This window comes from Microchirus variegatus, assembly GCF_963457635.1.
Source record: "Microchirus variegatus genome assembly, chromosome: 16".
In the NCBI taxonomy this organism is placed as follows: Eukaryota; Metazoa; Chordata; class Actinopteri; order Pleuronectiformes; family Soleidae; genus Microchirus; species Microchirus variegatus.
The window spans coordinates 21,707,855-21,732,252 of NC_139817.1; the positions used below are offsets into that span (position 1 = coordinate 21,707,855).

The 24,398-nt window shown below is 42.2% G+C and overlaps 1 protein-coding gene across 8 annotated transcripts in view; it reads left to right on the forward strand.

Moving 5' to 3' along the window:
• The window catches only part of actn1 (actinin, alpha 1), a 98,372-nt gene that overhangs the window by 10,901 nt on the left and 63,073 nt on the right, over window positions 1–24,398 (forward strand). For 4 of the 8 annotated variants that reach the window (XM_083902494.1, XM_083902490.1, XM_083902491.1 and 1 more), the window contains exon 1: window positions 17,101–17,354. In XM_083902494.1, coding sequence (XP_083758620.1) covers window positions 17,253–17,354 — 102 coding nt within the window. In that variant the 5' untranslated portion in view covers window positions 17,101–17,252. Of the gene's footprint in view, window positions 1–2,366; window positions 2,434–3,929; window positions 4,058–6,662; window positions 8,692–17,100; window positions 17,355–24,398 lie in introns of those variants that run through there. The other 4 variants (XM_083902488.1, XM_083902489.1, XM_083902493.1 and 1 more) reach the window with 3 other exon arrangements.

The following is a 24,398-nucleotide window of genomic DNA, read 5'->3' on the forward strand; positions in this document are numbered from 1 at the left end:
GCGTGCGGTGAGAGAAGTCGTCCGTCTGCCAAGGTCGTACAGCTGCACTCGTTTCCACTGCCGCTTCGCTTTGGCGGAAAACAAACACGGCCTCGGATTTGTTGTTGTGGTGGAGTCGCGGTCAGAGGAGATGCTTTTTTACAAAGTCAGATAGTTTTGTTTTTTTCTTTATTGCGTTTTTACACCAATGTAAAAGAACCAAGAATGCTCTCCACTCTGCCTCTCAGCACTTACAGTACGATTTTAAAGGGACACTGTGTAGTATTTATGGGTTTATATGACCCAAAATCCACTTTTTTATACATATTATGTGCTCCTGCATTGTCTAGTCGCTGTATAATATTCTTTGTTTCATTTTCGTAGTGTTTCAAAAAGTCATGTAAAATAACGTGGCCGCGGGCCGCGGTTGCATTGCCACTGTTAGCAGCGAGACGCCATGTTTCTACCGGAGCCTGTAAGGACAAACGCGAGCGAACAAATCAAGCGTCTCTTTACTTGTAGCGGAAGTCCCGCCTCCACTCTCTCCGCTTCGTTTGCTAAACGAACCTCATCTGCTGACACGGAGAAAGACGACGAGGACGACATTTGACCGGCTGAGGATACCGTAGCGCTCAGGGAAGGGAGGGGGTGAGCAGAGGAGCAGTTCTTTGTTGTAAATTTCAGCCTCTCCTCTAGATGGCACTATAAACTTCTTGCTTCAGCTTTAATACATTGAAATTTGAAGTTCATGCCCTCCTTTGCCTCCCTCAAAGAAGCAAAGATAGTCTGATTGGTCAACACTAGCCAAGAAAAATCAGAGAGCAGAGATCCATGAGCACACAGTTTGAGCACAAGCAGAGCAAATTTGAGTGCGAGAGCAGAGTTTTGAGAGACGATGTCACAAAATCTGAACGTGAAATCAATAAATAATGCTTTCAAATCGAGTATAATATGCTCTTGAATTAAGATGGGAAATAAGCCCCATAATTCTAAGCTGATTTACTGCAGTAACTACTCTGTAAATTAAGAAAATGAGGTTAATACCCAGTCGTGCATGGAAAAAAATACAGTGAAACCGATATAATTATGAAAAATACAGCACAAAGAGCAACATTGCTGAAGCAGGAGAGTCTCTGTGTCTCTCCGTTTGGATATTGCACTTAAACGCATTCTGTGATTTTGTTTATTCTTTGTTAAATTGTGCAGCCCCAGAGGACAGAAACAAGACGTCGCTCAGCACCAGCTCTATCAGAAATGTTATTCTACCCGACCCACGACCACAACTATTAGAGGATTTTAACGGGGCTGTGTGAGAGCAGAGGTGTGGACCGTCAACGTGGAGCAGATGAAACATGGAAGAGGAAAGAGGAGGAGGGAGGGTGTTTGTGGGTGTGACATTCCTACTTGACGTGTCCTCTGGGAACCTGAGGCGGAGCTCACAGGTGTTTAGTTCATAGTGTGGTTGTTAGCACTTGGAGCTAAACTTACACACCATCTTTAAGAAATCCAGTTTTTTTCGTTATCACTTCAGAACATTTTTCTTTTTAGATGAAGGCACAATGTTGTTGCTCTTAATAAATGTCCCGAAAGAGACCAGCGGATGATTTACAGCTGGAAGTGAAAGTCATTTGTTTAAATCGGTGACACAGAAGTATTTCACATGTTGACTCTGTGTCAGAAAACGCCCGAACTCGAAGACACACGATTGAACACGAATCTGCCTCCAGGTGGTGAAACAAAGGCATGTTGAAACGTTCTGGAAACAATGCTGGGAAAAAGACACAGATTATTTGGTAATAAACCCAAAGTTGAACTTTTTTGAATTTGGAGGTTGCAAAACTGAAATACGTTGCATTACATTCCGTAAGTTTTCCTGACCTAAATTAGTCCTGAAGATGACATGATTTTTTTTATTCACAAACCAAAGATTCTCAGTTTTCTGTCACAGAAGAGGAAGGAAAACGTCTTAGTTGCTGAAATCACACTTATCGAAAGATTTGATGTTTAATCAATTGCTTGCTGCTTTCACCTGGATGTAAACTGCATGTTGATTGGTCGCCGGCGTCGTCGTGCAGTTCTCTATCGCTGTAGCACATCTGTATTTACAAAAGTAGAGCGCGTCCCGACTCCTGGTCCAAACTCACCCTAATCGACAGGTTTAAGTGGGACCATCTGTTTTCAGGGTCTAATAACGGTTCAGACGAAGAGCAGGAGCTGCGTCAGGGTCAGGCTGCCGTGTCACGTCAGCGGCGTGTTTGATCACATATTATGAGACATTAACCCCTTTATTTATTTATATACAGACGTATACATTTCCTCCTTTCCACCCCCTTGTCACACAGACTTGAGCAGACTTTAGTCTAAATGTCTCTGTTTGACCCCCTCAGTACATCCTGTCTGGGTCGGACGACTTCAACCTCTACATGTGGAGAATCCCAAAGGATCCAGAAGCAGGTGAGTTTTCTTTCAGCCTTTTATGTACAATAATTAGTTGGTATGGGTTTTTTTAAAATGTGGTTGTGTGAGGTATTAGCAACACTGACTTCACTGAGCGTGCCTCTGTTTCTGTGAACCAGCCTTGGACCTGGACTCTTGCCCTCGCTAATAACAACGGCTGCCAGCAGGGACAGAAAGGAAGACAGATGTTGGCGACTTAACAAAAGGTTCACCTAATAAAATCTGCACCTGATTAAATCTACGATACCTTAAGAATGCGTTTCCCCGCTTTATCCTCCGCGTTATAGTCTTTCTCTGACTGGAAACAGACGTTTGTGGGAGCACTCTCGCCCCACACCAAAGTCCATTGAGAAAAAAGAGAATTCTATCTATGTGATGAAAACTTTCCAAAGAACAACTTCTGTGTTCCTACAAGTTAAAAATGCAGATTTTCTCTATGGACTTAGGTGCAGGAGAGTGATCAGTTTGCAAACTTCACTTTCCAGTTGTAAAAGGGCTGTCTAACATTGGAATAAAGCAGGGAGCATATTCTTAGGCTATTTAAGAGTAAAGCAGGTGTAGATTTAATTAAGTGAGCCTTTAGTTTAGAGCTGCAACTAACGATTATTTTTCATAATCGATGAATCTGTCCATAAAATGGCTAAAAAAATGCAGATCAGTGTTTGTCAAACCTGGAAATGAAGATTTTCTTGAATGTCATGTTTTGTTCACAAACCAAAATGATTCAGTTTTTAATAATTTCTTTGTTCTATGAAGCAAAGAAGCTGGAAAATATTCACATTTAAGAAGCTAAAACGATCAGAATGAAAAAAGCTTCAAACCGATTCATCGATTATCAAAATAGTTGACGATTAATTTAGTAATCGATCTTTGAAAGCAGCTTTTCTTTTTTTGTCAGACATAGTTTTGCTGATCTTTTTGTACTGCAAGGTTAAAGATTTCAGTGGCGTCGGTGAAAACAAAATAAACCCAATTTCAGTCATCATAGGTTTTTAACCACAATCAATTCTACAACAGGCTTCTCTGCCCCGTCAGCCCACACTGTGGTTTTTTCCCCACCGAGTACATTTGCTCACAATACACTCTCCAGACCATGTTACTCACCATTTTTTAAGTCTCGGCACAGGTTTAAGTTTCATTGTGTCGAATTGGAGCAGTTCTCTCCTGACTTAGAAAGAATTCACCTGCTTAGAACCATCTAAGAATCTTGGGTAAATACTGAAAAAGTAAGAATTTACTGACACATTTATGGATTTTATTTTTCCTTGAGTTACTCACTCTGAAAGTATGTGCTCTCACTGGGCCTATTTGGAATATTATGAGGATTACATTACTGCTGTACTTTACCGACTGCACTTTCACGTCCTGTTCCGTCCAGACTCGGGTTAAATGGCTGTTTTTTTTGTTTAAATTGATCCTGATGTTAATCTTCACTCACCGCAGCTCTGACCGCGTCACCTCTCGATTGCCAACTTTGTGCTTTTATTTTGTAGGAGGCCCCGGTCGCGTGGTGAACGGTGCCGCCATGGTTCTGAAAGGTCACCGATCCATAGTGAACCAGGTCCGTTTCAACCCTCACAACTACATGATCTGCTCCTCGGGCGTGGAGAAAGTCATCAAGGTCAGTAGAGAACAGAGATGGACCGATATGGTTTTTTCAGGGCCGATAATATTAGTCGTCAAGGAGGCCGATAAACGATACTCGGAGACGATATTAATTTGCAGTAAAAGTGAAAATATTGGCGTCAAAATGTTGAATAATACAAACACCAACAATTAACTTAGTTTAAATGCCTTTAATCATATATTTATTAAACACCTTTTCAGATTTGTAACATGCTAAAGGTTTGTTTTTAACCTTAGACAATAGACATCTTTGTTTTAGAATTTCAATATAACTGAAATGTTATTTTATCTTTCATTTATCTTTGTTTTAATTTTGTTTTAAGGGAGTTCCCAGGGTCAGCAGCATCTCTTATAAAGTTAACTGAAATTTTAATTAATGAAATAAATAAATATCTCTTATCAGCTGTCGGATTAAAAAAAGGCAGATACCGATATGACATATAGAATAGAAAATAGAAATATTATTTTGACTTTAAGTAAAATTGATAAGAAATGTTATTACAGAGTGGATTCGGGTCATGGGAGCTTAATTTTCTTAATTTCCTCCTTTGACCATCAATGTATTCTTCCTTGTCTCCCACCTAATGTGTGCACTGTGACTGAGTGATGTCACATAATGATTTATATCTATTTTTTTTTTCTTATACGATAATTGCTGTTTGCAACTTGTCCGAGTGCCGAACCGACGTAAGGTCTCCGAAGCTCACTGTCCCACTAACCAAACATCTTTATTCAGATATTATTTAAGTGTCTACTGTTTCTTGTTCATATCTGAGGTTCTGAAGAACTCTAGACAAAGAAATGAAGACTCGCAGGAGAGTAAGAGAGAGTAAATCTATCCGTTTCTGCGGCTGATTGATGCTGTCGTTAGAGAAATTGTCCTTTAAATGGACCGTCCAAACCTGTGACTCTCAGTGTCCTCCGGTGTTGAGACGGTGGTTGTGCCTTTAAGTGAGAAATTGATCTTCAGTGACACCACACAGTCGCTGAGTGAGTGGAACAAACCGACTCTCGCCTGTAACGGATGATGCCGGTAACTTTTTAAGAAACTGGCTCATGGTGAGATACAAAATGGTTGCATCAGGGAGTTTTTCTAAAACAAAAGCCCGGCTGTGATCCACTGCCAGACGAGCTAAGGTGTTAGCTGTTAAAGCTGGACTCATTTTAGTCAAAAAAACAGACTTTACACAGTCCTTGTGATTTTATTCACAAATTAGACGGCATTTAAAGTTCATATCTATCAAATGTTTTCTACTCCGTTGGTCCCTAAATGGCAGAGCCGGACAAAAGCCGGGGGTTTTAATCAAAACGAGAGAAAAGAAAAGGTCAACTTGCATCTAACTTACTGACTAAACTATTAAATTCATTTACACTTTCATTCAATTACACACACATTTTAATTCTTTGTTCCTTTACCGTATTTAGAACCTTTTTCTGTCATATTATTTGGTTGTTTTACTGTGTGAATAATACAAGTGAAATACTGTTTCAAAACACTTAATCTCCCACTTCCTGCAAATATGAAGGTTCAAACACCTCAACCTCAATTTAAAGGTCTAGTATGTAACATTCTTGAGGATTTGTTGGCAGATATTGGACATAAGAATCTTTGTACAAGCATTTGCTTTAAAATAAAATATAAAATAAGCCTTTTGTACTACATCATGTTTCTACAGCAGAAGAGTTTATGTTTTTTTTTGTTATTATTATTTTAAAGTGTAAGGTTACCACACAAATGTGGTATGTGAAGGCCAAACAAACACAATGGTGAGGGAAGGAGTCCTCCTTTTGTCACAATCTGCATTTTCACCGTTGAATGTCACTAACTGAACCTTTAATATTTCTTAAATGAAAGTTTATACACGACCGTTCAAAAGTTTGGGGTCACCAAGTGTTTTCCATTAAAACAAGGGTTTTCTAATCATCCAATAGCCTTCTAACGCGATTAGCAAACACAATGTACCATTAGAACACTGGAAATGGGCCTCTATACACCTATGTACATATTCCATTAAAAACCAGACGTTTGCAGCTAGAATAGCCATTTACTACATTAACAATGTATAGAGTGTATTTATGATTCATTTAATGTTATATTCATTGAAAAAATAAGTGCATTTCCTTAAAAAATAAGGACATTTCTAAGTGATCCCCCCAAACTTTTGAACGCTAGTGTACATCAAGAATGGAATTTATTGGTGCCTATGTCATGATTTAAAACCTCTTTTCTGGATTTTCTTAAGTGATGCTACAGAGGAGGATTGAATTTCATTTGTATTGACGCGTGTTTTCTGAAATATTTGAAGAAATATTGTAAACGTATTAAGTTCAGGTAATGAGCGACATAAAAGCTGTTGTTGACGGCGACAAAAGTGTTAACTTCCTTTGTGTCGGTACAGTAACACAAGCTCATTGTTTTGTGCGTGTCGCTGTACAAAGTGAAAGGTGATGCAGAGCCGGGAATCTGCAGTGAGACGTCAAATCACAGGGAAACTTGCACACTTTCTCAGTTTTTTTCTCTCTCCTTTCCTCGTGAAACCTCCCTCCCTCCCTCCCTCCCTCCCTCCACCTCTCACTTCACCATTCCCCGTCCATCACAGGTGTGGAGTCCCTACCAGCAGCCCGACAGTCTGGGAGACCTGGACGGCCGAGTGGAGGACAAGTCTCGCAGCCTATATACGCACGAGGAGTACATCAGCCTGGTGCTTAACAGCGGCAGCGGTCTGTCCCACGACTACGTCAGCCAGTCCATCCAGGAGGACCCGCGCATGATGGCTTTCTTCGACTCGCTGGTGCGTCGAGAGATCGAGGGCTGGAGCTCTGACTCCGACAGTGACCTGAGCGAGGAGGCCATAATGCAGCTGCACGCCCGCGGACGCCGCTCTGCGCGCACCACGCCAGCACCTCCCACTGCCGCCGCCGCCGCCGCCGCCGCCGCCGCCTCGGCACCCGCTCACCACAGTGACTCTGATAACTCCTCCTCCTCCTCTCTGGCTGGACCTGAAGCCTCAGGAGGGGAAGAGCCGGCTCCAGCGGAGGATGAAGAGCGACCCAGGAGACGCGGCAGGCATCAGCGGCATCAGTCCGGCTTCCTGGTGAACGAAGACTCGGACTCGAGTGAGTTTTGGCTCGATCCCATGCCCCGGCCTCGTTCGCCCAGCCCCAGAGACAACTCCACCCTGTCCAGCCCCACGTCCTCCCCTTCGCTTCCTGCCGGAGCCTCCAGCTCGTCCACGTCCACCTCCAGCTCCAGCAGCGATGACGAGGAGCGGCGCAGCGCGGTGAGGCGGCGCAACGTCATGAGGCGGCGGCGCATGCACGTGGTTTCCAGAGCCGAAGATCGACCCGAGTCTGCACAGGCTTTATTTTCAGCCCTGGACTCCTGCAGTTACCCATCAATCTCAGTCGATGACCTGTCCACGTCCTCGTCGGGCGGCGATCCAAATCAGAAACAAATCAAGGCCCAGACTGGCAGCGGGGGAGAGGAGGACGACTGTCTGAGTCCTTCTGACTTTGTGTGTTTAAGCCCAGATATGTCCCCAGAGAGCCAGGACAATGAGAACGGATGTGACAGGACTGAGCTGAAGAGACATTCAACTGCGTCTCCTCAGTCACTGGACGGACGCAGGACTGAAGGCAGAGCTGCTCCAGAGCCGGCTTTGGACAGCTCTGACGGTGGAGAGGCGTGCAGCAGCGCGGACACTAACGCCCAGAGCCGACGCAGCCCCGGAGCGAACGGGCAGCACCGGACTGTGGCGTCGCACGGGAGCGAGAACCTCGACGTCTTCTCAGAATCAGAGGGAGAGACCGGCGTCACGCCTGAGGACACCAGGCCGTGGAGAGACAAAGTCCCGGCACAGAGCGCTCTGAAACGGACTCATGTGGGATCAGAAGAGGGAGAATCAGGCTCCTCGCCTTCAGAGAAGAAGTTAAAAACATAACGACGTAACTTTTCCACGCCCAAAAAAATCAGTAATTTGTTAACAGACTTGATTTAGGAAGGTGGGTTTTCTATGGGTTTGTACAACTAAGATTTTTCATTTTGTGTCTGTGCCCGTCGTGAGTGTTTGAGCTCCTTATGAGCAGACGTTCGATTTTTTGTTTCAGAACAAAATTGGACGGTGTCGTCAACCTGTTGGTCAAACCACACAGACGACGTTAAAAGATGGGGAAAAAATAATATGAAACAAAAGGTAAATATTGTCGATAACAGTGGAATTTAAAGTAAAACGCAATGGCTACTCATTTCTGTTCATAACGGCGTCAGAGTGTGTGTGTGTGTGTGTGTGTTTTCTCACTCATGATTCGTTTGTTGCTGAAAGCTCCACCCAGGATTTGAAGCTTTGTTCAAATGATAGAAAATAAGTTTTTATTGAGAAGAGAAGCTCTGCTTAGTTTTAATTTCTCCAGTTTCACACCGAGCGTGAATCTGATCGTGCTTATTCTAATTTTTAAGAGGTTTTCGGCTGCGTCTGCTTCAGCGAGCCTGAAGAGTTGACGGACTTGTGTTTCTGTAGAAATCCGGAGGAGCGCCATTTGTTTCAGCTGCACATTGAAATGATGCTTTCATTGTCTCTACCAGTTGTTGTTGTTTTTTTTTTTTTTGTGGTCATTATCCAGCCCTTGGGGTACTACCATTGCGAGCCAGCTTGCTTATGTTTTGTTGCAATTAAAGAATAATTTGTTCTCCAGTGATGATTCCACATCTTCTTCCTCGGGCTTTTTGACGGAAAATGTTTGACAATATTATTTTAAATAATGGAAAAAGAAGTCATTCTATTGCAGATTTGGGTACTTCACGACCATGAAGTTGCCATGGCAACACTGCCTCAATTCTCCTGTGAATCAAGCTCTACTGCAGCTCTAACATCACATGGGTGTCTTTTTTGGCATTTGTTCAATTAATCGTTTTTTAAATATCAATTATTTAGTTAGGTTAAATGAAATTCTCACTTTAACTAGGGTATTTAGGGTTCATGTATCTAGGCCGCCTCCGTTGCGTGCTCTCCCCGCAGATTGTAAACAAATGTCGGCATTGGATTTCGTTTGTCCGAGTAAAAGTAAACCAAATGAGAAAAGTCTTTCTTTAAAAATCCAATAATTAGGATATTCTCCTGTCTTGAGGCGAGTAACCATATATGGACGAGTGTCTCTTCACTGGCCACGCCTCCTCGGCTTCACCAACAGTGTTGTGATTGTCCACAAAGTGCGTGATGTCATTCGTTTCTGAGGAAACAGCCAAAGTCGAGGCCCCTCCTCTTGTCAGTCAGAGCAGACTCACTGCAGCAGCAGCAGCAGCAGAGGTGGTAGTAGACGGAGCGATTGCAAAAGGAAACAAACCCGTGGCATCATGAGCCGGCAGTGCAGCGGTGACGCGTAGTTGAGGGTAATGGAAGCTGTTTGCACAGCTCTCTTTGTCCAAACAGCACTTCTGAGAACTTCTCTGTGTGGTTGTCACTTATCTGCAGGAAGTAGACACCCTCCATTTCACCCCCCGTGCCTCCCTCCTGGGACTAGTGTTCAAAATCAGGGTATTGTAAAAGCTCCAGGGTTGTTTACTTTTTGACTGGCTTCTTGCGGCTTAATGATTAATTACAGGCCGCAGATAAAGAGGGCGTACAAGCTCCTTCAACAGCTGTGGCATCAATCAAAAAAAAAAGAAAAAAAAAGTGCAGCGTTTGATTTGATTTAATTCCCTGTTTTAGTGTTTCTGCACACAACGCTGAAGTGTCTCGCATTAGAAGAGCTCTGTCACTCACCAGTGAAGCTGCACAATGGGCCTTTTTTATCAGTATTTATTCAGCCGAGGTGAACAGTTTGTGCTCTTTACCTCGCAGCAACATCACGGTCGCTACTGGGAGGAGCTCAGTGTGACCACAGACTCTGGAAGCTTCCACTGAAACCAGCTTCGATTCAACACACTGGTTCGGAAGGAGACGCCAAGCTTTTTTTTTGTTTCTTAAAGGGACACTGTGTAGTATTTATGGGTTTATATGACCCAAAATCCACTTTTTATACATATTATGTGCTCCTGCATTGTCGAGTCGCTGTATAATATTCTTTGTTTCATTTTCGTAGTGTTTCAAAAAGTCATGTAAAATAACATGGTCGCGCGCCGCGGTTGCATTGCCACGACGCTATGTTTCTACGGGAGCCTGTAAGGACAAACGCGAGAGAACAAATCAAGCGTCTCTTTACTTGTAGCGGAAGTCCCGCCTCCTCTCTCTCCGCTCCGTCTGCTACGGCCGCGGTAGCTCCGCCCTCTCCCTCGCCTCACGAACCTCATCTGCCGACACGGAGAAAGACGACGAGGACGACATTTGACCCGCTGAGGACACCGTAGCGCTCGGGGAAGGGAGGGGGGTGAGCAGAGGAGCAGTTCTTTGTTGTAAATTTCAGCCTCTCCTCTAGATGGCACTATAAACTACTGAGTCAAATGACGCATTTTGCATCACAGTAGGGCACATTTTGAAAATGGAAAACTGATTTTTTTACAACTCGGTGAAAAACTGAGGGAGGGAAAGCACATTTTCTAAAAAATACTACTGCTATTCTAGCAATACAAAGCCACATTCAAATCGGTAAGTATCCCTTTAACCATCGCAACTAAATGCATAACCCTTACCCTAAACCCCTAATAACCCTTATTGATAGAAAACGAGGAACAGCAACAATGTCCTCACTCCCTGTGGTATATAAGTTTACTGGTCCTCACAAAGTCACACACACACACACACACACGGCTGCCTTATTTTCTTAAACATCACTCCGTTCCTTTCAGATGAAGTGTTAACATTCCTTCTCCTGTACTTTACAGTATGAACCCTCTGGTCCCCGATGATGTTTTGGCTCAAGTCGTTTGACCACAAACCCAAACACATGTACATTTGCCTGGGATTATAGAGGTTATTCAGCAGGATCCCATACATGGCTCAGCGCTAAGAGCAAGGACAACTATTTAAGAATTCTCCTCCCTTACATGACTGGAATACTTTGGTAACTCGCCAGAGACCAGACTGAGCCAACGTAGCAGAACCTTCACACGACCCGAGTGCCTTCAGAAAGCAGCACTTTTCACGCAAACCGCTTCCACTCCTCGCTGCAAGATATTCTGGGATTCTGCGTAACGTTATCACGTTGACGTCAATTTCTTCCCCAGTCTGCCCTGACCTAACGCTTGCCGTCAGGAGAGCGTGTGCCGCCGGAATGAATGTGCACGTTTCACTGGTTAATCATAATGAGTTCATTCATGTGCGAAATAAGCGATCGTCCGCAGCTCGGAGAGGATGAGCCGCTTCTGTCAGCCGGGACAAAATCGGATCGTTTGTGTTTCTGAAATGTGCTCGGTTTTTTAGTGCGGTGTGCAGATTACAAAATGGACACTGTGAGAGTTAATGACGAAGAAACAGAATAAGACAATGTTATAAAAGGTGAAGTAAGTAGTTTATAGTGCCATCTAGAGGAGAGGCTGACATTTACAACAAAGAACTGCTCCTCTGCTCACCCCCTCCCTTCCCTGAGCGCTACGGTATCCTCAGCCGGTCAAATGTCGTCCTCGTCGTCTTTCTCCGTGTCAGCAGATGAGGTTCGTGAGGCGAGGGAGAGGGCGGAGCTACCGCGGCCGTAGCAGACGAAGCGGAGAGAGAGGAGGCGGGACTTCCGCTACAAGTAAAGCGACGCTTGATTCGTTCTCTCGCGTTTGTCCTTACAGGCTACCGTAGAAAACATGGCGTCGTGGCAATGCAGTAGCGGCCCGCGACCATGTTATTTTACATGACTTTTTGAAACACTACGAAAAAGAGGACAACGAGGACGACATTTGTTTGTCATCTCCTTGTTGTAACTGTTGTGTTTTTTTTTTGTGTGGCAGTTGTATGTGTTCCTCATAGTTGAGATGAGATGGTTTTTGTGTGACTTTTTTGGTAGTTGTGAGTTTTTCCATGTGGTGTTGTATTGTGTTTCTTTTCAGTTTTGTGACTTTTTTGGCCGTTTTTGTGTCTCTGAGGTGATTTTGTGGCATTTTTGTCGTATGCTTTTGTCTCTGCGTGGTTGTTCTCCTTCTGTTAATAATCGTTTGAGGTGCCTGTGCTTGCGTTATGTCACATTTTCAGTCATTGTATGCATTTTTTTTATGTCAGTAGTTGTTATTTCTCTTTGGGGGACGTTGTGTGTCTGTGTGATAGCTGCTCAACTCGTTTTTTTATGTTTTTGCGGTGGTTTTTGCGTCTGTACTGAATGTCTCTGTCATAGCGTGAAGACCGATAGTACAACAGTGTGATTGCGTTACATTTAAAATGAAATACAGCCTTTTTAAAGTACATGGAATCATAAATTACAGGCCCGGTTTCAGATTAATGAACCATAGTCTTGCAAATAACTCACCTAAAAAAAGCATTAGGGAAATATTTATTACCAAGGTACTAAATAACTTACCCCAGTAACTTTGTATAAATGGTTCATTATGCCATAATAGTGCACCTGAATTTCATCACCTCACTGTGTGTGTGTTTGTGTGTGTGTGTAAATATGTGTGTGTGTGTGTGTGTGTGTGCTCTGCAGTCACAACCAGTTTCCTCAGAGCGAGGAGCAGGCGGTGAGCTGGCAGTCTGCTCTCTGTCTGTGACGTCACTTTCCTAAACGTCCACGGTTGGAAGTTTGTCCATATATGGAAGAGTGCTCCACTTTCTCCCGACTGTCAGGGCTATCCCGCATCGGCAGCTCTTTCCTGCTCTGTGTGTGTGTGTGTGTGTGTGTGTGTGTGTGTGTGTGTGTGTGTGTGTGTGTGTGTGTGTACGACTGTGCATATGTGTGTGTTACACACACAGAGAGAGAGAGAGAGAATGGAGAGAGCTGGTTTACCTTACAAGGCAGACAGACCTGGCTTTGGCTTCACATGTTTACAGGAGCTCACTTTTCTTTGTGAATGACGAGCAGAGCGGTACTTTACTCTCACGCTCTGGTAGAAGTACTCCGTTACAAGTAAAAGTACAACATTTAAAATACGACTAAAGTGCATCCAGGAGAAAGTATTTTAAAGTTTTTAAAGCAGAAGAAGGGACTCCTCTTGCACTGGCACCAAATTCACTATGTCGTTGAAGATATTACTAAAATAGTTTGAAATAGCTTTAAAGGCGCCATATGTAAGAATGTGGCCAAAAACGGTTACTACTTTCAAATTCAAAATATCGAGGTCTGCTCGGCAGCTGAGACTCTACTGACTGCAATCATTGGTAGACGTCAGTAGGTGGCGCCACATGACGCCAAAACATGATTTCAAAACATAAACATTAAAAAAATATATTTTTTAACGCAAATATTTTGTCTGTACTGTTGTTGTTGGTGAGTTCAGTTTGTTATATGAACATTATTCCTGAGTCTCTGTGACATATGAGGAGGATTTTAGGGCCAGCTGCTTTAGATTTATTACATAATGCACCTTTAAAATAAACTATTTTAATGTGCAACTAACACCAAATAAGTTCATTTTAACACAATTACAGAACACATTAGGTCCTGGTGTTAAACTGACTATTTTAGTGTTATATTACATCATTAAGGCCAGAGCAAAGAGTGCTGCAGTATCGATATTTCCCAGATCATGTTCCTCCTCCTCCTCCTCCTCCTCCCACACAAGCAGCAGCTTGTTAGATTATTATTTCTCACTGTCATGACCCGGCTCTAGACTGTGACTGTGAATAACGGAGAGGAAAAGCAGCTTTGGTTCAAACAGAAAGTCAATTTAAATATAAACACACGGGGAAAAAGGGCAAAATGATGGGATATTATCTGCAATATTGGTGGTGTGGATGAGTGACACGGGGCGAGGTGATGATGGTGCAAGCAAAAAATCGTTAGTAAAAGATCAAATAAAACAATTAGTTTGTCAGTTATACAGAGAGCAGGAGGAGGAATCTATCTATAAATGCATTGGATGTCTGTCTGGGTGTTAATTGCATATCTGTCAAACCTTCAAACGGTGAAATATTCAAATGTTGAACAGATACTGCACTCGTGTTGTAGATTGGGAACATTTGCAGATTTCTTTCGGGTCTTTAATTTAAGATCAAGTAAATAATGTTTACTCTTTAGCATGTCTAAATGTCTACTTTAGCAGCAGCAGCACTTAAGTTTTATCAAAGGAATTTATTTCTAGTTTTATTAAGTTAAGTTGCTGTTGCACTACTGTTTTATACTGTTCAATTTAAAAATGATTTACAATATAAATGGCTTCCATTTGCTGTATTCATTCGTGTTTGTAAAAGGGTTTAACCTGAGCCAGGCTTCACCACAATGATGATCATATTACAGTCATGCAGGTGTAGTATGATTTAAAGGTGCATTATGTAATAAATCATAAAATCCTCCTAATATGTCACAGAGACTCAGGAATAATGTTCATATAACAAACTGAACTCACCAACAACAACAGTACAGACAAAATATTTGCATTAAAAAAAATATTTTGCAGACTGCAAATCATGTTTATGTTTTGAAATCATGTTTTGGCATGTGGCGCCACCTACCGCCGTCTACCAATCATTGCAATCAGTAGAGTCTCAGCTGCCGAGCAACCACGGGTTGCCAGTTACGTCAGAAAACGAAACCTAAAAGACCTCTGTATTTTGAATTTGAATGTAGTAACCGTTTTTGGCCACATTCTTACATATGGCACCTTTAAAAAAAAAAAGAAGAAAACAATGAAAATTATAACACATTGGTATCGGTACTCGGTATTGGCCGATAAGTATCGGAATTGGTATCGGAACATCTCTAAAAATCATGATAAATATAAATATTTATATAAGTGTACAATGGCCTCATTGTAGGATCCCTTAACCCCAGAATTAACAGTTTCTATTTATATCAGGTAGGGATTGGATTCGGTATTGGTCCGATATTGGTCAAAATCACTGTATCGGTATCGGACGGATAAAAATGTAAAATCTGATACAATCCAAAATTCCCAAAAAATTGCAAAAGCGAGTCATGTTTGTGCTGTTTGTGTCTTCTTTTTGTTACACAGTTGGAGAACGAGGTCTTTGAAATGACTCCTCGGCGCAAATGTGTCGTCGTAGTTCAGAAATGGTCTAAAATGACTGTATCGGAATAATATCGGTATCGGTAGTTACTCGAGTTTGTGATATCGGTATTGTATCGGACACAAACAAGTGTTGTTGGTACATCCCTAATATCAGGGAGACACCATTTTGGACCGCCATGTTCTTACAGTAGCCCACAATTGACAAAAAAACAACATATTTTGAGTTTTGACGCGAACTGAAGGCTACAAACATCTGTCGGCAAAGAGTGAGGTAATATTGAGCTGCAACTGTTGATAGGTTTTACACACAGTAAATGATAATGAGTTGTCAGTGACTTGGACCCAGAGACATGATGATCTCAGAGCTTCAGAGTCTCTCTCTGCACCTTCACCTGGACTGAGACTCTGAAGCTCTCGAGGATATTCTGTCTCTAAAGCCCCTGAACATCTTTGTTTTTTTTCTGTGGCGTTTGGCAGAATCTCTTCCTCTTTACTTCTGCATTCACCCCGTTGCTTCTCTGAGCCGTGAACTCATCAATAAACGTGAGTGTGCTGCTCCACAGACGGCTGTAAATGCCAGAGTCATACAACAGAACAAGCTCCAGGTTTGAAAGATGCGGCGGTGGCTCCGGTTCATGAGCTGTTTTCTCTTTTCTCCACGCTTGCCTCTTTCCATCATTTTGATCGAGGGTGTTTTGTTTTTTATGCTTTTGTTTTTGATTCGTCCACTGGACTCTTTGTTTGCTCCGTAAACGACAGCCTGACCTTTGTGTTTGTCAGGTTTCCAGGTGTTTGCCTGTTTCACGGTGAATCCTCTGAGGTTACGATCATAAACTTGTGTTTGTCTACACCCTGCAGGACGTTCTTGGCTTGCTCTGCAGACATAAGCAGGTTTTTTTTGTTTTTTTTTGTTACCATGCAAATTATTTTCTGTTTGTCCACAAGACTTTTGTGCTTCTTGGCCTAACATCTCCCTCCTGTTTACACTTTGATCAACGTCTCATGACTGTTTTTACATGGTTAACCTTTATTTGAACAGACAAAAAGTCCCTCTGTGATCTATTTATTGTTGTTGTACCATTTACAATAATTTATTACTGTGCATAATATATTTATCTTTGTTTGTTCTTTAGTAACTAAGTAACTTTGACTTAAAATACATTTCAAATGAACTTTTTACTTGTACTTGAGTAATATTCCATCAAAGTATTGGTACTTTTACTTGAGTACAATATTTTAGTACTTATTCCACCTCTGTATATGTATATATATATATACAACCATTATATATATATATATATATGTATATAATATCTACATATTTATGTATATATATACATATACATAAATAAGTATATATATATATATATATATATGTATATATAAATACGTATATATATGTATATATATATACATATATATATATATATGTATATACATATGTATTTATATATATAATGGTTAAAATAAACTACTGTTTTTGTAACGACAAAAAATGTAATAACATTTTTTTCACAAAGGAACATTGCAAAAGTCTTGCGAAATCACTTGTTGAAGGACCCAGTGTTTTGTACATTTAGGGCCAGAACTGGCCCGCGAGCCTCTGTTTTGTCACCACATTTCACTTCAGTCAAACCGACGTCAACCTCGGATACAAAGCCTTGGCCACTGACGGCTCAACCAGCCAATCAGCTCCAGGAGAGGGGGCGGGTCCTGTGACGTGGAGGCGTCCAATCGGATCCCTCCCACTCCGCCCCCCCTTCGGTTATCGATTGAATTTGTCTGAACTGCAAAGTTTTTTTTTTTGCGTCTGTCTGTCGCTGCTCGACATTTTAGACCTGCCCACACACACACACACACACACACACACAGAGAGAGAGAGGGAGAGAGAGAGAGAGAAAGAGGGGGAGAAGAAGAGAGAAAGAGAGAGAGAGAGAGAGAGAGAGGGTGGACCGTTAATTTCATCCACACTCCCTCACTCACTCACGCGCCGTGTCTCCGTGTTGAATGCGCGGAGGAGGAGAGAGCAGCAGACCGAGCTGAGGAACCGGGGGGACGTCCGCCAATAGAATTAATATAAATACACACGCACGCGCATATATAGAGAAACTATACATAATATAATATAAAGCCTCATAAACGCGTAACCATGGAGCAGGAACATGACGGAGACATTGTTTACATGCAGCAGGAGGATGACTGGGACCGGGATATGCTCTTGGATCCAGCCTGGGAGAAGCAGCAGAGGAAGGTGAGCGACTTCCTCCTTATTCTCCTCCTCCTCCTCCTTCTTCTTCTTCTTCTTCATCTGTGTCAAAGTGTCTCCCAACAACAACAACAACAACAACAACAACTACACTCTTCGGCTACACCAAATCACCAAGATTAGCTTCTTAATGATCAGTATTGCTAATCAAACATCGATGACTTTGACAGCAGCTGTGTCACTCCAGCCTCGTTACGATCACCTGTGCACTTCTTCACACACAAACACAAACACTTTTCCGTGTTGCAGCAACACCAAACTGCGCTAAGTCTTTTTTTGTCTTTTTTTTTTCTCCTTACACACTTTTCCGCTCATATCCTGTACCGTGTTATGAAATATCCTGTAGCCGAGCTGCAGCGATTACAGGCGGGAGGAGGAGGAGGAGGAGGGGGGTGAAGTCAAAATCGATGACAGGACGCGTCCAAACACTTCCAGAGCAACAGATGTCACCCACGCGCTTTGTCTGCGTGTGTGTTCTTGTATCTGTTAGCTCTTGAGGACCTGGCATAAACGCCAACCTTTTCAGGACCAAAATCTTGGTCCTACTAATGGGACAGGACCTCATTGATAAGGAACTGGTCAAGCTTTTTGAAATGTGATTAGGTCCTGGTGTTAATGGTTAAAGTTTTTTTAAAGTTGAATTATGCTGTGTCCTTGTGTGTGTTTTCTTGTATTTGTTACCTCTCCAGGACCTGGTATGAACACATACCTTGTCAGGACGAGTAGTAAAGTTGTGTAAATGAATGGAAGTCGATGCAGTGTCCCCATTTGTTACCTCTTTAGAACATTTTCTGGCATGTAGCACCTGTCTTGGGACCTGTAGTCCTCACAGGGACCAAAACCTGGTCCTACTGATGAGGCAGAACCTCATATCTGAGGAACTGGTTGAAGGGTTAGGGTTAGGAGTCATGTGGTTATGGTTAAGGGTTAGTGTTAAGGCTTTGGAAATGAATGGAAGAAATCAATGCTGTGTCCTGTTTGTTACCTCTTTGGAGCATTTTCTGGCGTAAACGCTAAACACACACTCAGATTTGAAGCGATTAGGTCAAGCTTTGTTGAAGAATGAATGGAAGTCAATGCAGTGTTTGTGTGTGCATGCGACCTCCTTTCATCTCTTTGATGATGTGATGTGAGCATGGCGCGTGTGTGTGTGTGTGTGTGATAGTTGGCAATTTTATGCACAAATCTGCTCCAAATGCTACTATCTCGGAGCTAATATTCAGAATATGATTTGTCTGTAAACCCCTTCTTTAATTCCTACACGCACAGCTGCTTTATTTTGACCACATGGATGAGTGAGCGTGACGTGACGTGGTGCGTAAAGAGCTGTAACGCGTCCATATATTGTCCCCAACAAGCCCAGATCTTCTCCACGCGTCTCACAGCTGCTGCTCCTTTTTCTTTTTTCCTTCCACACACAGTATGAATGGTCTGTTTCGAGAAGGGGTGCTACTTTTTTTTTTTTTCTTCCTCCCCTCCCTCCCTCCACTACTCCCCGTACTTTTTTCTCCACCGAGGAAAGAAAAGGGGGAAGAAAAAGTGCTGTGGAATCTGAGTAAGCGCTGTGGTTTGGGCTGGGCTTGCATGGGAGCAAGCGTGCCCAAAAATGGTAATAATCAGCCCCTGCTTGCTCGCTTCTGCAGTTGGAAAACTTTATCCCCAACTTTCTCTCTTGTGCCGCTGAAGCCGTGCGCTCCCTGCTTCCTGGATTATGTCATCGGCAGGCTGCTACCGGTCGAAAGCAAATCAAGGGAAATAAAGGAAAGGTATGCAGATCTTAGGTCAGGTGTGAGCAGCAGACTGCTGCTACGGTTCTGCTGCCTTTTCGGTGCACAGACGCTGCAAAGGATATGAGGGGGAAACTTTGCCCGCCTGATATTTGAGTTCACACATCATCCAATGCAGCCTGACAGGAAATGCTTTGCCTCCACACGTCTGCATTTCTTAAATTGCCTTTGATGAAGCCTCAGATGTTGGTCAAGTCTGATCCAGGACCACATACTTTATCTGATTTGAAAATCAGCAGTGATCTGAACATAGCCGCTGATCTCATCCTTTGCAGGACTGTTTTATTCATCTGTTCCTTACAGTCTAGTGAAGAGGAAGTTGCAGAAATCTTAATTTCATAGATACATCCAGACTGATGGGACAAAAAAACCCCATCATTCTTGGCCTCAGGGAAGCATTAACTGTCACACCCATGCTGCCAGATTATTAGGAAGCCTTTTATTTTTTTTATCTCTCCATTAAAGGTGAAGTAAGTACTTTATAGTGACATCTAGAGGAGAGGCTGAAATTTACAACAAAGAACTGCTCCTCTGCTCACCCCCCTCCCTTCCCTGAGCGCTACGGTGTCCGCAGCCGGTCAAATGTCGTCTTCGTCGTCTTTGGGTTAGGGTTAGGGCGAGCTACCGCGGCCGTAGCAGACAAAGCGGAGAGAGTGGAGGCGGGACTTCCGCTACAAGCAAAGCGGCGCTTGATTTGTTCTCTCGCGTTTGTCCTCACAGGCTCCGGTAGAAACATGGCGTCTCGCTGCTAACAGTGGCTATGCAACCGCGGCCCGCGACCATGTTATTTTTACATGCCTTTTTGAAACACTACGAAAATGAAACAAAAACTATTATACAGCGACTAGACAATGCAGGAGCACATAATATGTATAAAAAAGTGGATTTTGGGTTATATAAACCCATAAATACTACACAGTGTCCCTTTAAGAAAAACCTTATTAATATTAGCATCTGTATGATTCTGATGTGCTTGGTGTTCGAACAACATCTTAGAGGGCCTTAATTCGCCCGTTAGATGCTTTTTTGGTTAATTTACACAAGCAATAAACGGCAAAAAACAAAAATGCTGGAGAGAAGAAGGAAATGGTAACAGATGGCCGTTGGCGTCTTCTTGCTAGTAAAGTGCAGACTGCATTCAGCAGTCGGCAATCGAGTGCATCTAACTGGAGTTCTAACAGCTCCCGATTGTTCAGTGTCGCAGCTGAACTTCTCTAAAGCCTGAACATCCTTCATTCATGTTTCACAGAGTGATAATTGGGAAGCAAATGTTTTACCGCATATGTGTCGGTATCACAGTTGAGTGTTTGTGGTTCTTTTGAAGGTCATGTGAAGCAAATACAGGTTTCTCCTCTTCACACATAATAATACGTTGAATTACTTGTAATGCAGTAAAGACTGAAAACAGTTTCTCTCCAGTCTTCTGTGTCTAAAAATATGGCTCAGTGATGCATTCGAATCATAGTTGGCGAAACTCCTCATCAAATGATATAAAAACCTTATCTTTATCAATTATCAATATTTGTCCCAGAAGTGAGGCTGCAGTACCACTGAGAACGAGGGCGACAGAGAGCAGGACTGCAGCTTAATCAGCTCTGTGTTTGTGGACAGTATGCCGTTAAAGGGCGATTAAAATGGTGAAACTGACAAACAACCATGTTCGTCCCCATTTAAGTGAGTCAAGTGAAGTCAATTCAAGAGAAGACCTAACTCCACCGGCAGATACGGACTCACAAACACACTAAGGGCGCTTTCACACCAACAGCAGTTGGTGCGCATTAAACGATCCATTCAGACCAAAAACTCTAGTTCGTTTCGTTTTCGTTGGTGTGAAAGCATCAATCACACTCGGGTCCGCACCAAATCAAATGTCAGACTCTGGTGCGGTCCCTCTGGTGAGAACGCCAACTCGGGTCCAAATCATATTCTGCAGTAAATGCCATGTACATAGCCTACCTTGTAGGTCTTTGGAGCAATCTTCGTCTCATAGTTAGCACGACCACATTCATGAAAATAGCGCGTCTCCGCTGCCTGAAATGACGCGCTATACGTCTTCGCCGACTCCAGCGCATCAGCAGATTGTTCTCCAGACGCAGCCGCGACTCATTCTTAAATTGGATATTTTGCCAAAAATGGCCAATACAGAGAATGTAATAAACGAAGATCAGAGCAAGTAGCAATGTGCGAACGTGTTGCTCCATAGTGAGTCAAAATTGGCGCTTTTCTACCGGAAGATATAAACACATTGATGAAACGTCAATCGGGCCAATTTTGGTTCGTTTGCTGGTGTGAAAGCGGACCACACTGGAGTCATATGTTACATAATAACAATTGTATTGCCTGGTGCGGATCAAATAATCCAACTAGTGGTGTGAAAGCGCCCTTAATGTCACTTTTCTCCATTGTTGTTCAACGGCAGGTTTGATACTGGTGCGTTTACAATCTGTACAAACACTGACGAACAGGGACGTATCGTCTTTTGTCCCCACTGAAGTGAGTAGACCAGGACAGTGGACCCATGTCCCCAGCGTCTCAGAGCAGAGCGTTTATGAACTTTATATGATTAAAAACCTAGTTTTTAAACTTTTTCCAATTATACACATTTGTATACAAAGTGATTAGGTACACCATTTTTCTGTGGGATGATGCAAGCAAGCAAGAAATGAAGCAATAATTTGAACACTTTACAGGGTCTTAAAATGTCTCTTGATGTAGAATTTGATCAATAAAGTACGATCAAAGATCACATGCAGTCCTTTATTTTGAAAACTGAAGCCACAGATTATCAGATTGTCGCTCCTTAACATTCCCAGGTCCCCGCCCTGTTGTTATTTTGGCAAACGTATTTTAATAGTTCCCCGATATTTTAGAAGTCTCCTCGCTCAATATTAGAGAAGAATGTTGTTGATTTCTATCTGCTTTAACTCTTCTACAGTTTGACAATACTTATTGACTACTGACTTACTCAGATAATGGTATTGACATGAGTTGTTAGATGAACATTCCATTCATATTCCTGTTTACTTGGTACAGATGATTTTCTGATTATAACGCGATACTTTCTGTCTACTGCTGTGAAAATTCCTATTGGGTTTATAATCTAATTAAATTGTCTTTACAACTTAATCAGATTATATACATAATGTAACTAATATCAATCTACTCCACATGCCTTGATCAGATTATTTCTTATTCAGTACCCGATTCAGAAGATTGCCTTTATCTGGTTATTATCATAATATAACTATTAAGGCTGCAAAAATTAACTGATTAATAGATGCATAAATTACTAAATCGCCAATTATTTTGATAATTCATCCGTTTAACAAGCTCTTTCATTTTTCAGCTTATTCAATGTGAATTCTGTGTGGTTGAACAAATAATTCACTAACACACTGATCATGTCAAAGTTTAGGAAAACAACACCCATCAACATTTACTCAACAATTTCATGGACCAAACAACGAATTGAGAGAATAATCAACAGATTTATCAGGTATATTATAATCATTAGTTGCAGCCCGTATTATTATCCAGTGAGAATAAAAGAGGCTCTCATCTTCTTCCTGTTACAAGGGATTATTTAAAGTAAAATATTATCAGTAGTGCTGCTTTGAAACAATAAAAACTAAACGCCCATATTCTGCAGGTGAAGATGTGTTTTTTTTGGCCAGACCTATTTTGCAATACACGTTGGCGCTTACAAACCCAGCATGTCAGGGAATGCTTTAAATATTTTGAGTCTAAAGCAAGTCTTAACCTGACCCCCAGGTATAAAGGCGCTGGTATCCTCTTATCTTAGAATCTCAACGTCTCTGCAGACCCAGGTGTCTCAGCCTCACTGCTACTTAAAGTGGCAGCTCCCATTTATTTTCATGCCACATGGGACTTTGTTTGTACATTTCCATTACAGCACACCACTGACAAATAAACAAACACGCACGTCAATCTTGTTTTTCAGTGTTTTTTGGGGGGGGGGTTAAATAGCTGGAAGGAGTAGTTCAGGTATGAGCTGCTATAATTTGTCCAGGTTTGTCCATATAAGGATAAAAGCTGCAGCACCTTCGATCCGGCCCTGCCCTGTAAATGATCCGCCTCCCACTTCCTATCTCCCACACCCCAACCTCCGTATTCCCAAACACTCCCAACCCACACCCACATTCCCCTGCTGCGACTGAACAAGCCAGGTCACAGATAACATCAAGTGGTTTCATGATCTGTTCGCTTCTACCCCCCAAAAAACAAAAGTGATGTCTTTTAGTCTCAGAATAATAAAGCGCTTTTTTTTTCTTTTTTTTTTTTTTGTATTAAGTTTTACATATTTTAGATATCACAAGACACTTCACAGAACCTGGCATTAACGATTTGCAACTAACTATTATTTTCCGTAATCGATGATTCCATTAGTTATTAGTAATCATTACTAACAATTAATCAGGCATGTTGATTGGTGTCTCCCAAAGCTGTTGTTTTGCCCATAGACCAAAATTATTCAGTTTTAGTGATTTCTTTGTTATATGGAGCAAATAAACCAGGCAATATTTGCATTTAGGAAGTTAGAAAACATGTTTTAATTATTTAAGAAAACACTTAAACCGTTAAATCCATGTACAGGATTGTGTAGTCGGAGTCGTGTATCCCAGCAAGTCCTTTTGTTGTAGTTGATATATTTGACATAACGTTTAAATGGAGGGAGCAAAAACATTGGGGCACAAGGTCTGAGAAATAACCTGAGTGAGTTTGTTGTTGTGTTGTGACTGGCTGTAGCGTGTGATGATCAATACATTTGTACGATTCATGAGACGAGGCGTCATTATTTCTGCCCACAGGCTGGCAGGCCATGCTAAGAACTTGTCCCAAAGTGTGTGTGACACATATGTCTGAAGTGCCCAGTAGCAGATCAGTCATCACTGCTTTACACTCCCCCCACTTTGACTAATCGGCGTTCCCTGGGCAGCAGGCGTCCCAAGCACAGCATCCTGACCTACATCTAGACTACGTCACATTTCCCTACTTCTGGAGAAACTATTTGGTAGAACTGCCAAAAGGCTAATCATCAGGAACAAGGACAAGCCTGCTTTTTTTTTTTTGTGTGTGTTCGGGAATGGTCAAATTACAGTGTCTGACAGATTTCAGGAAACTGACTCAGTGCGTGAATAATGTTTCATTTCAAGAAATAAAACCAAAAAAGAGATGAGTGTGTGTTCCAGGGCTGTGGCTGTTGACTAGATTGCATAATAGC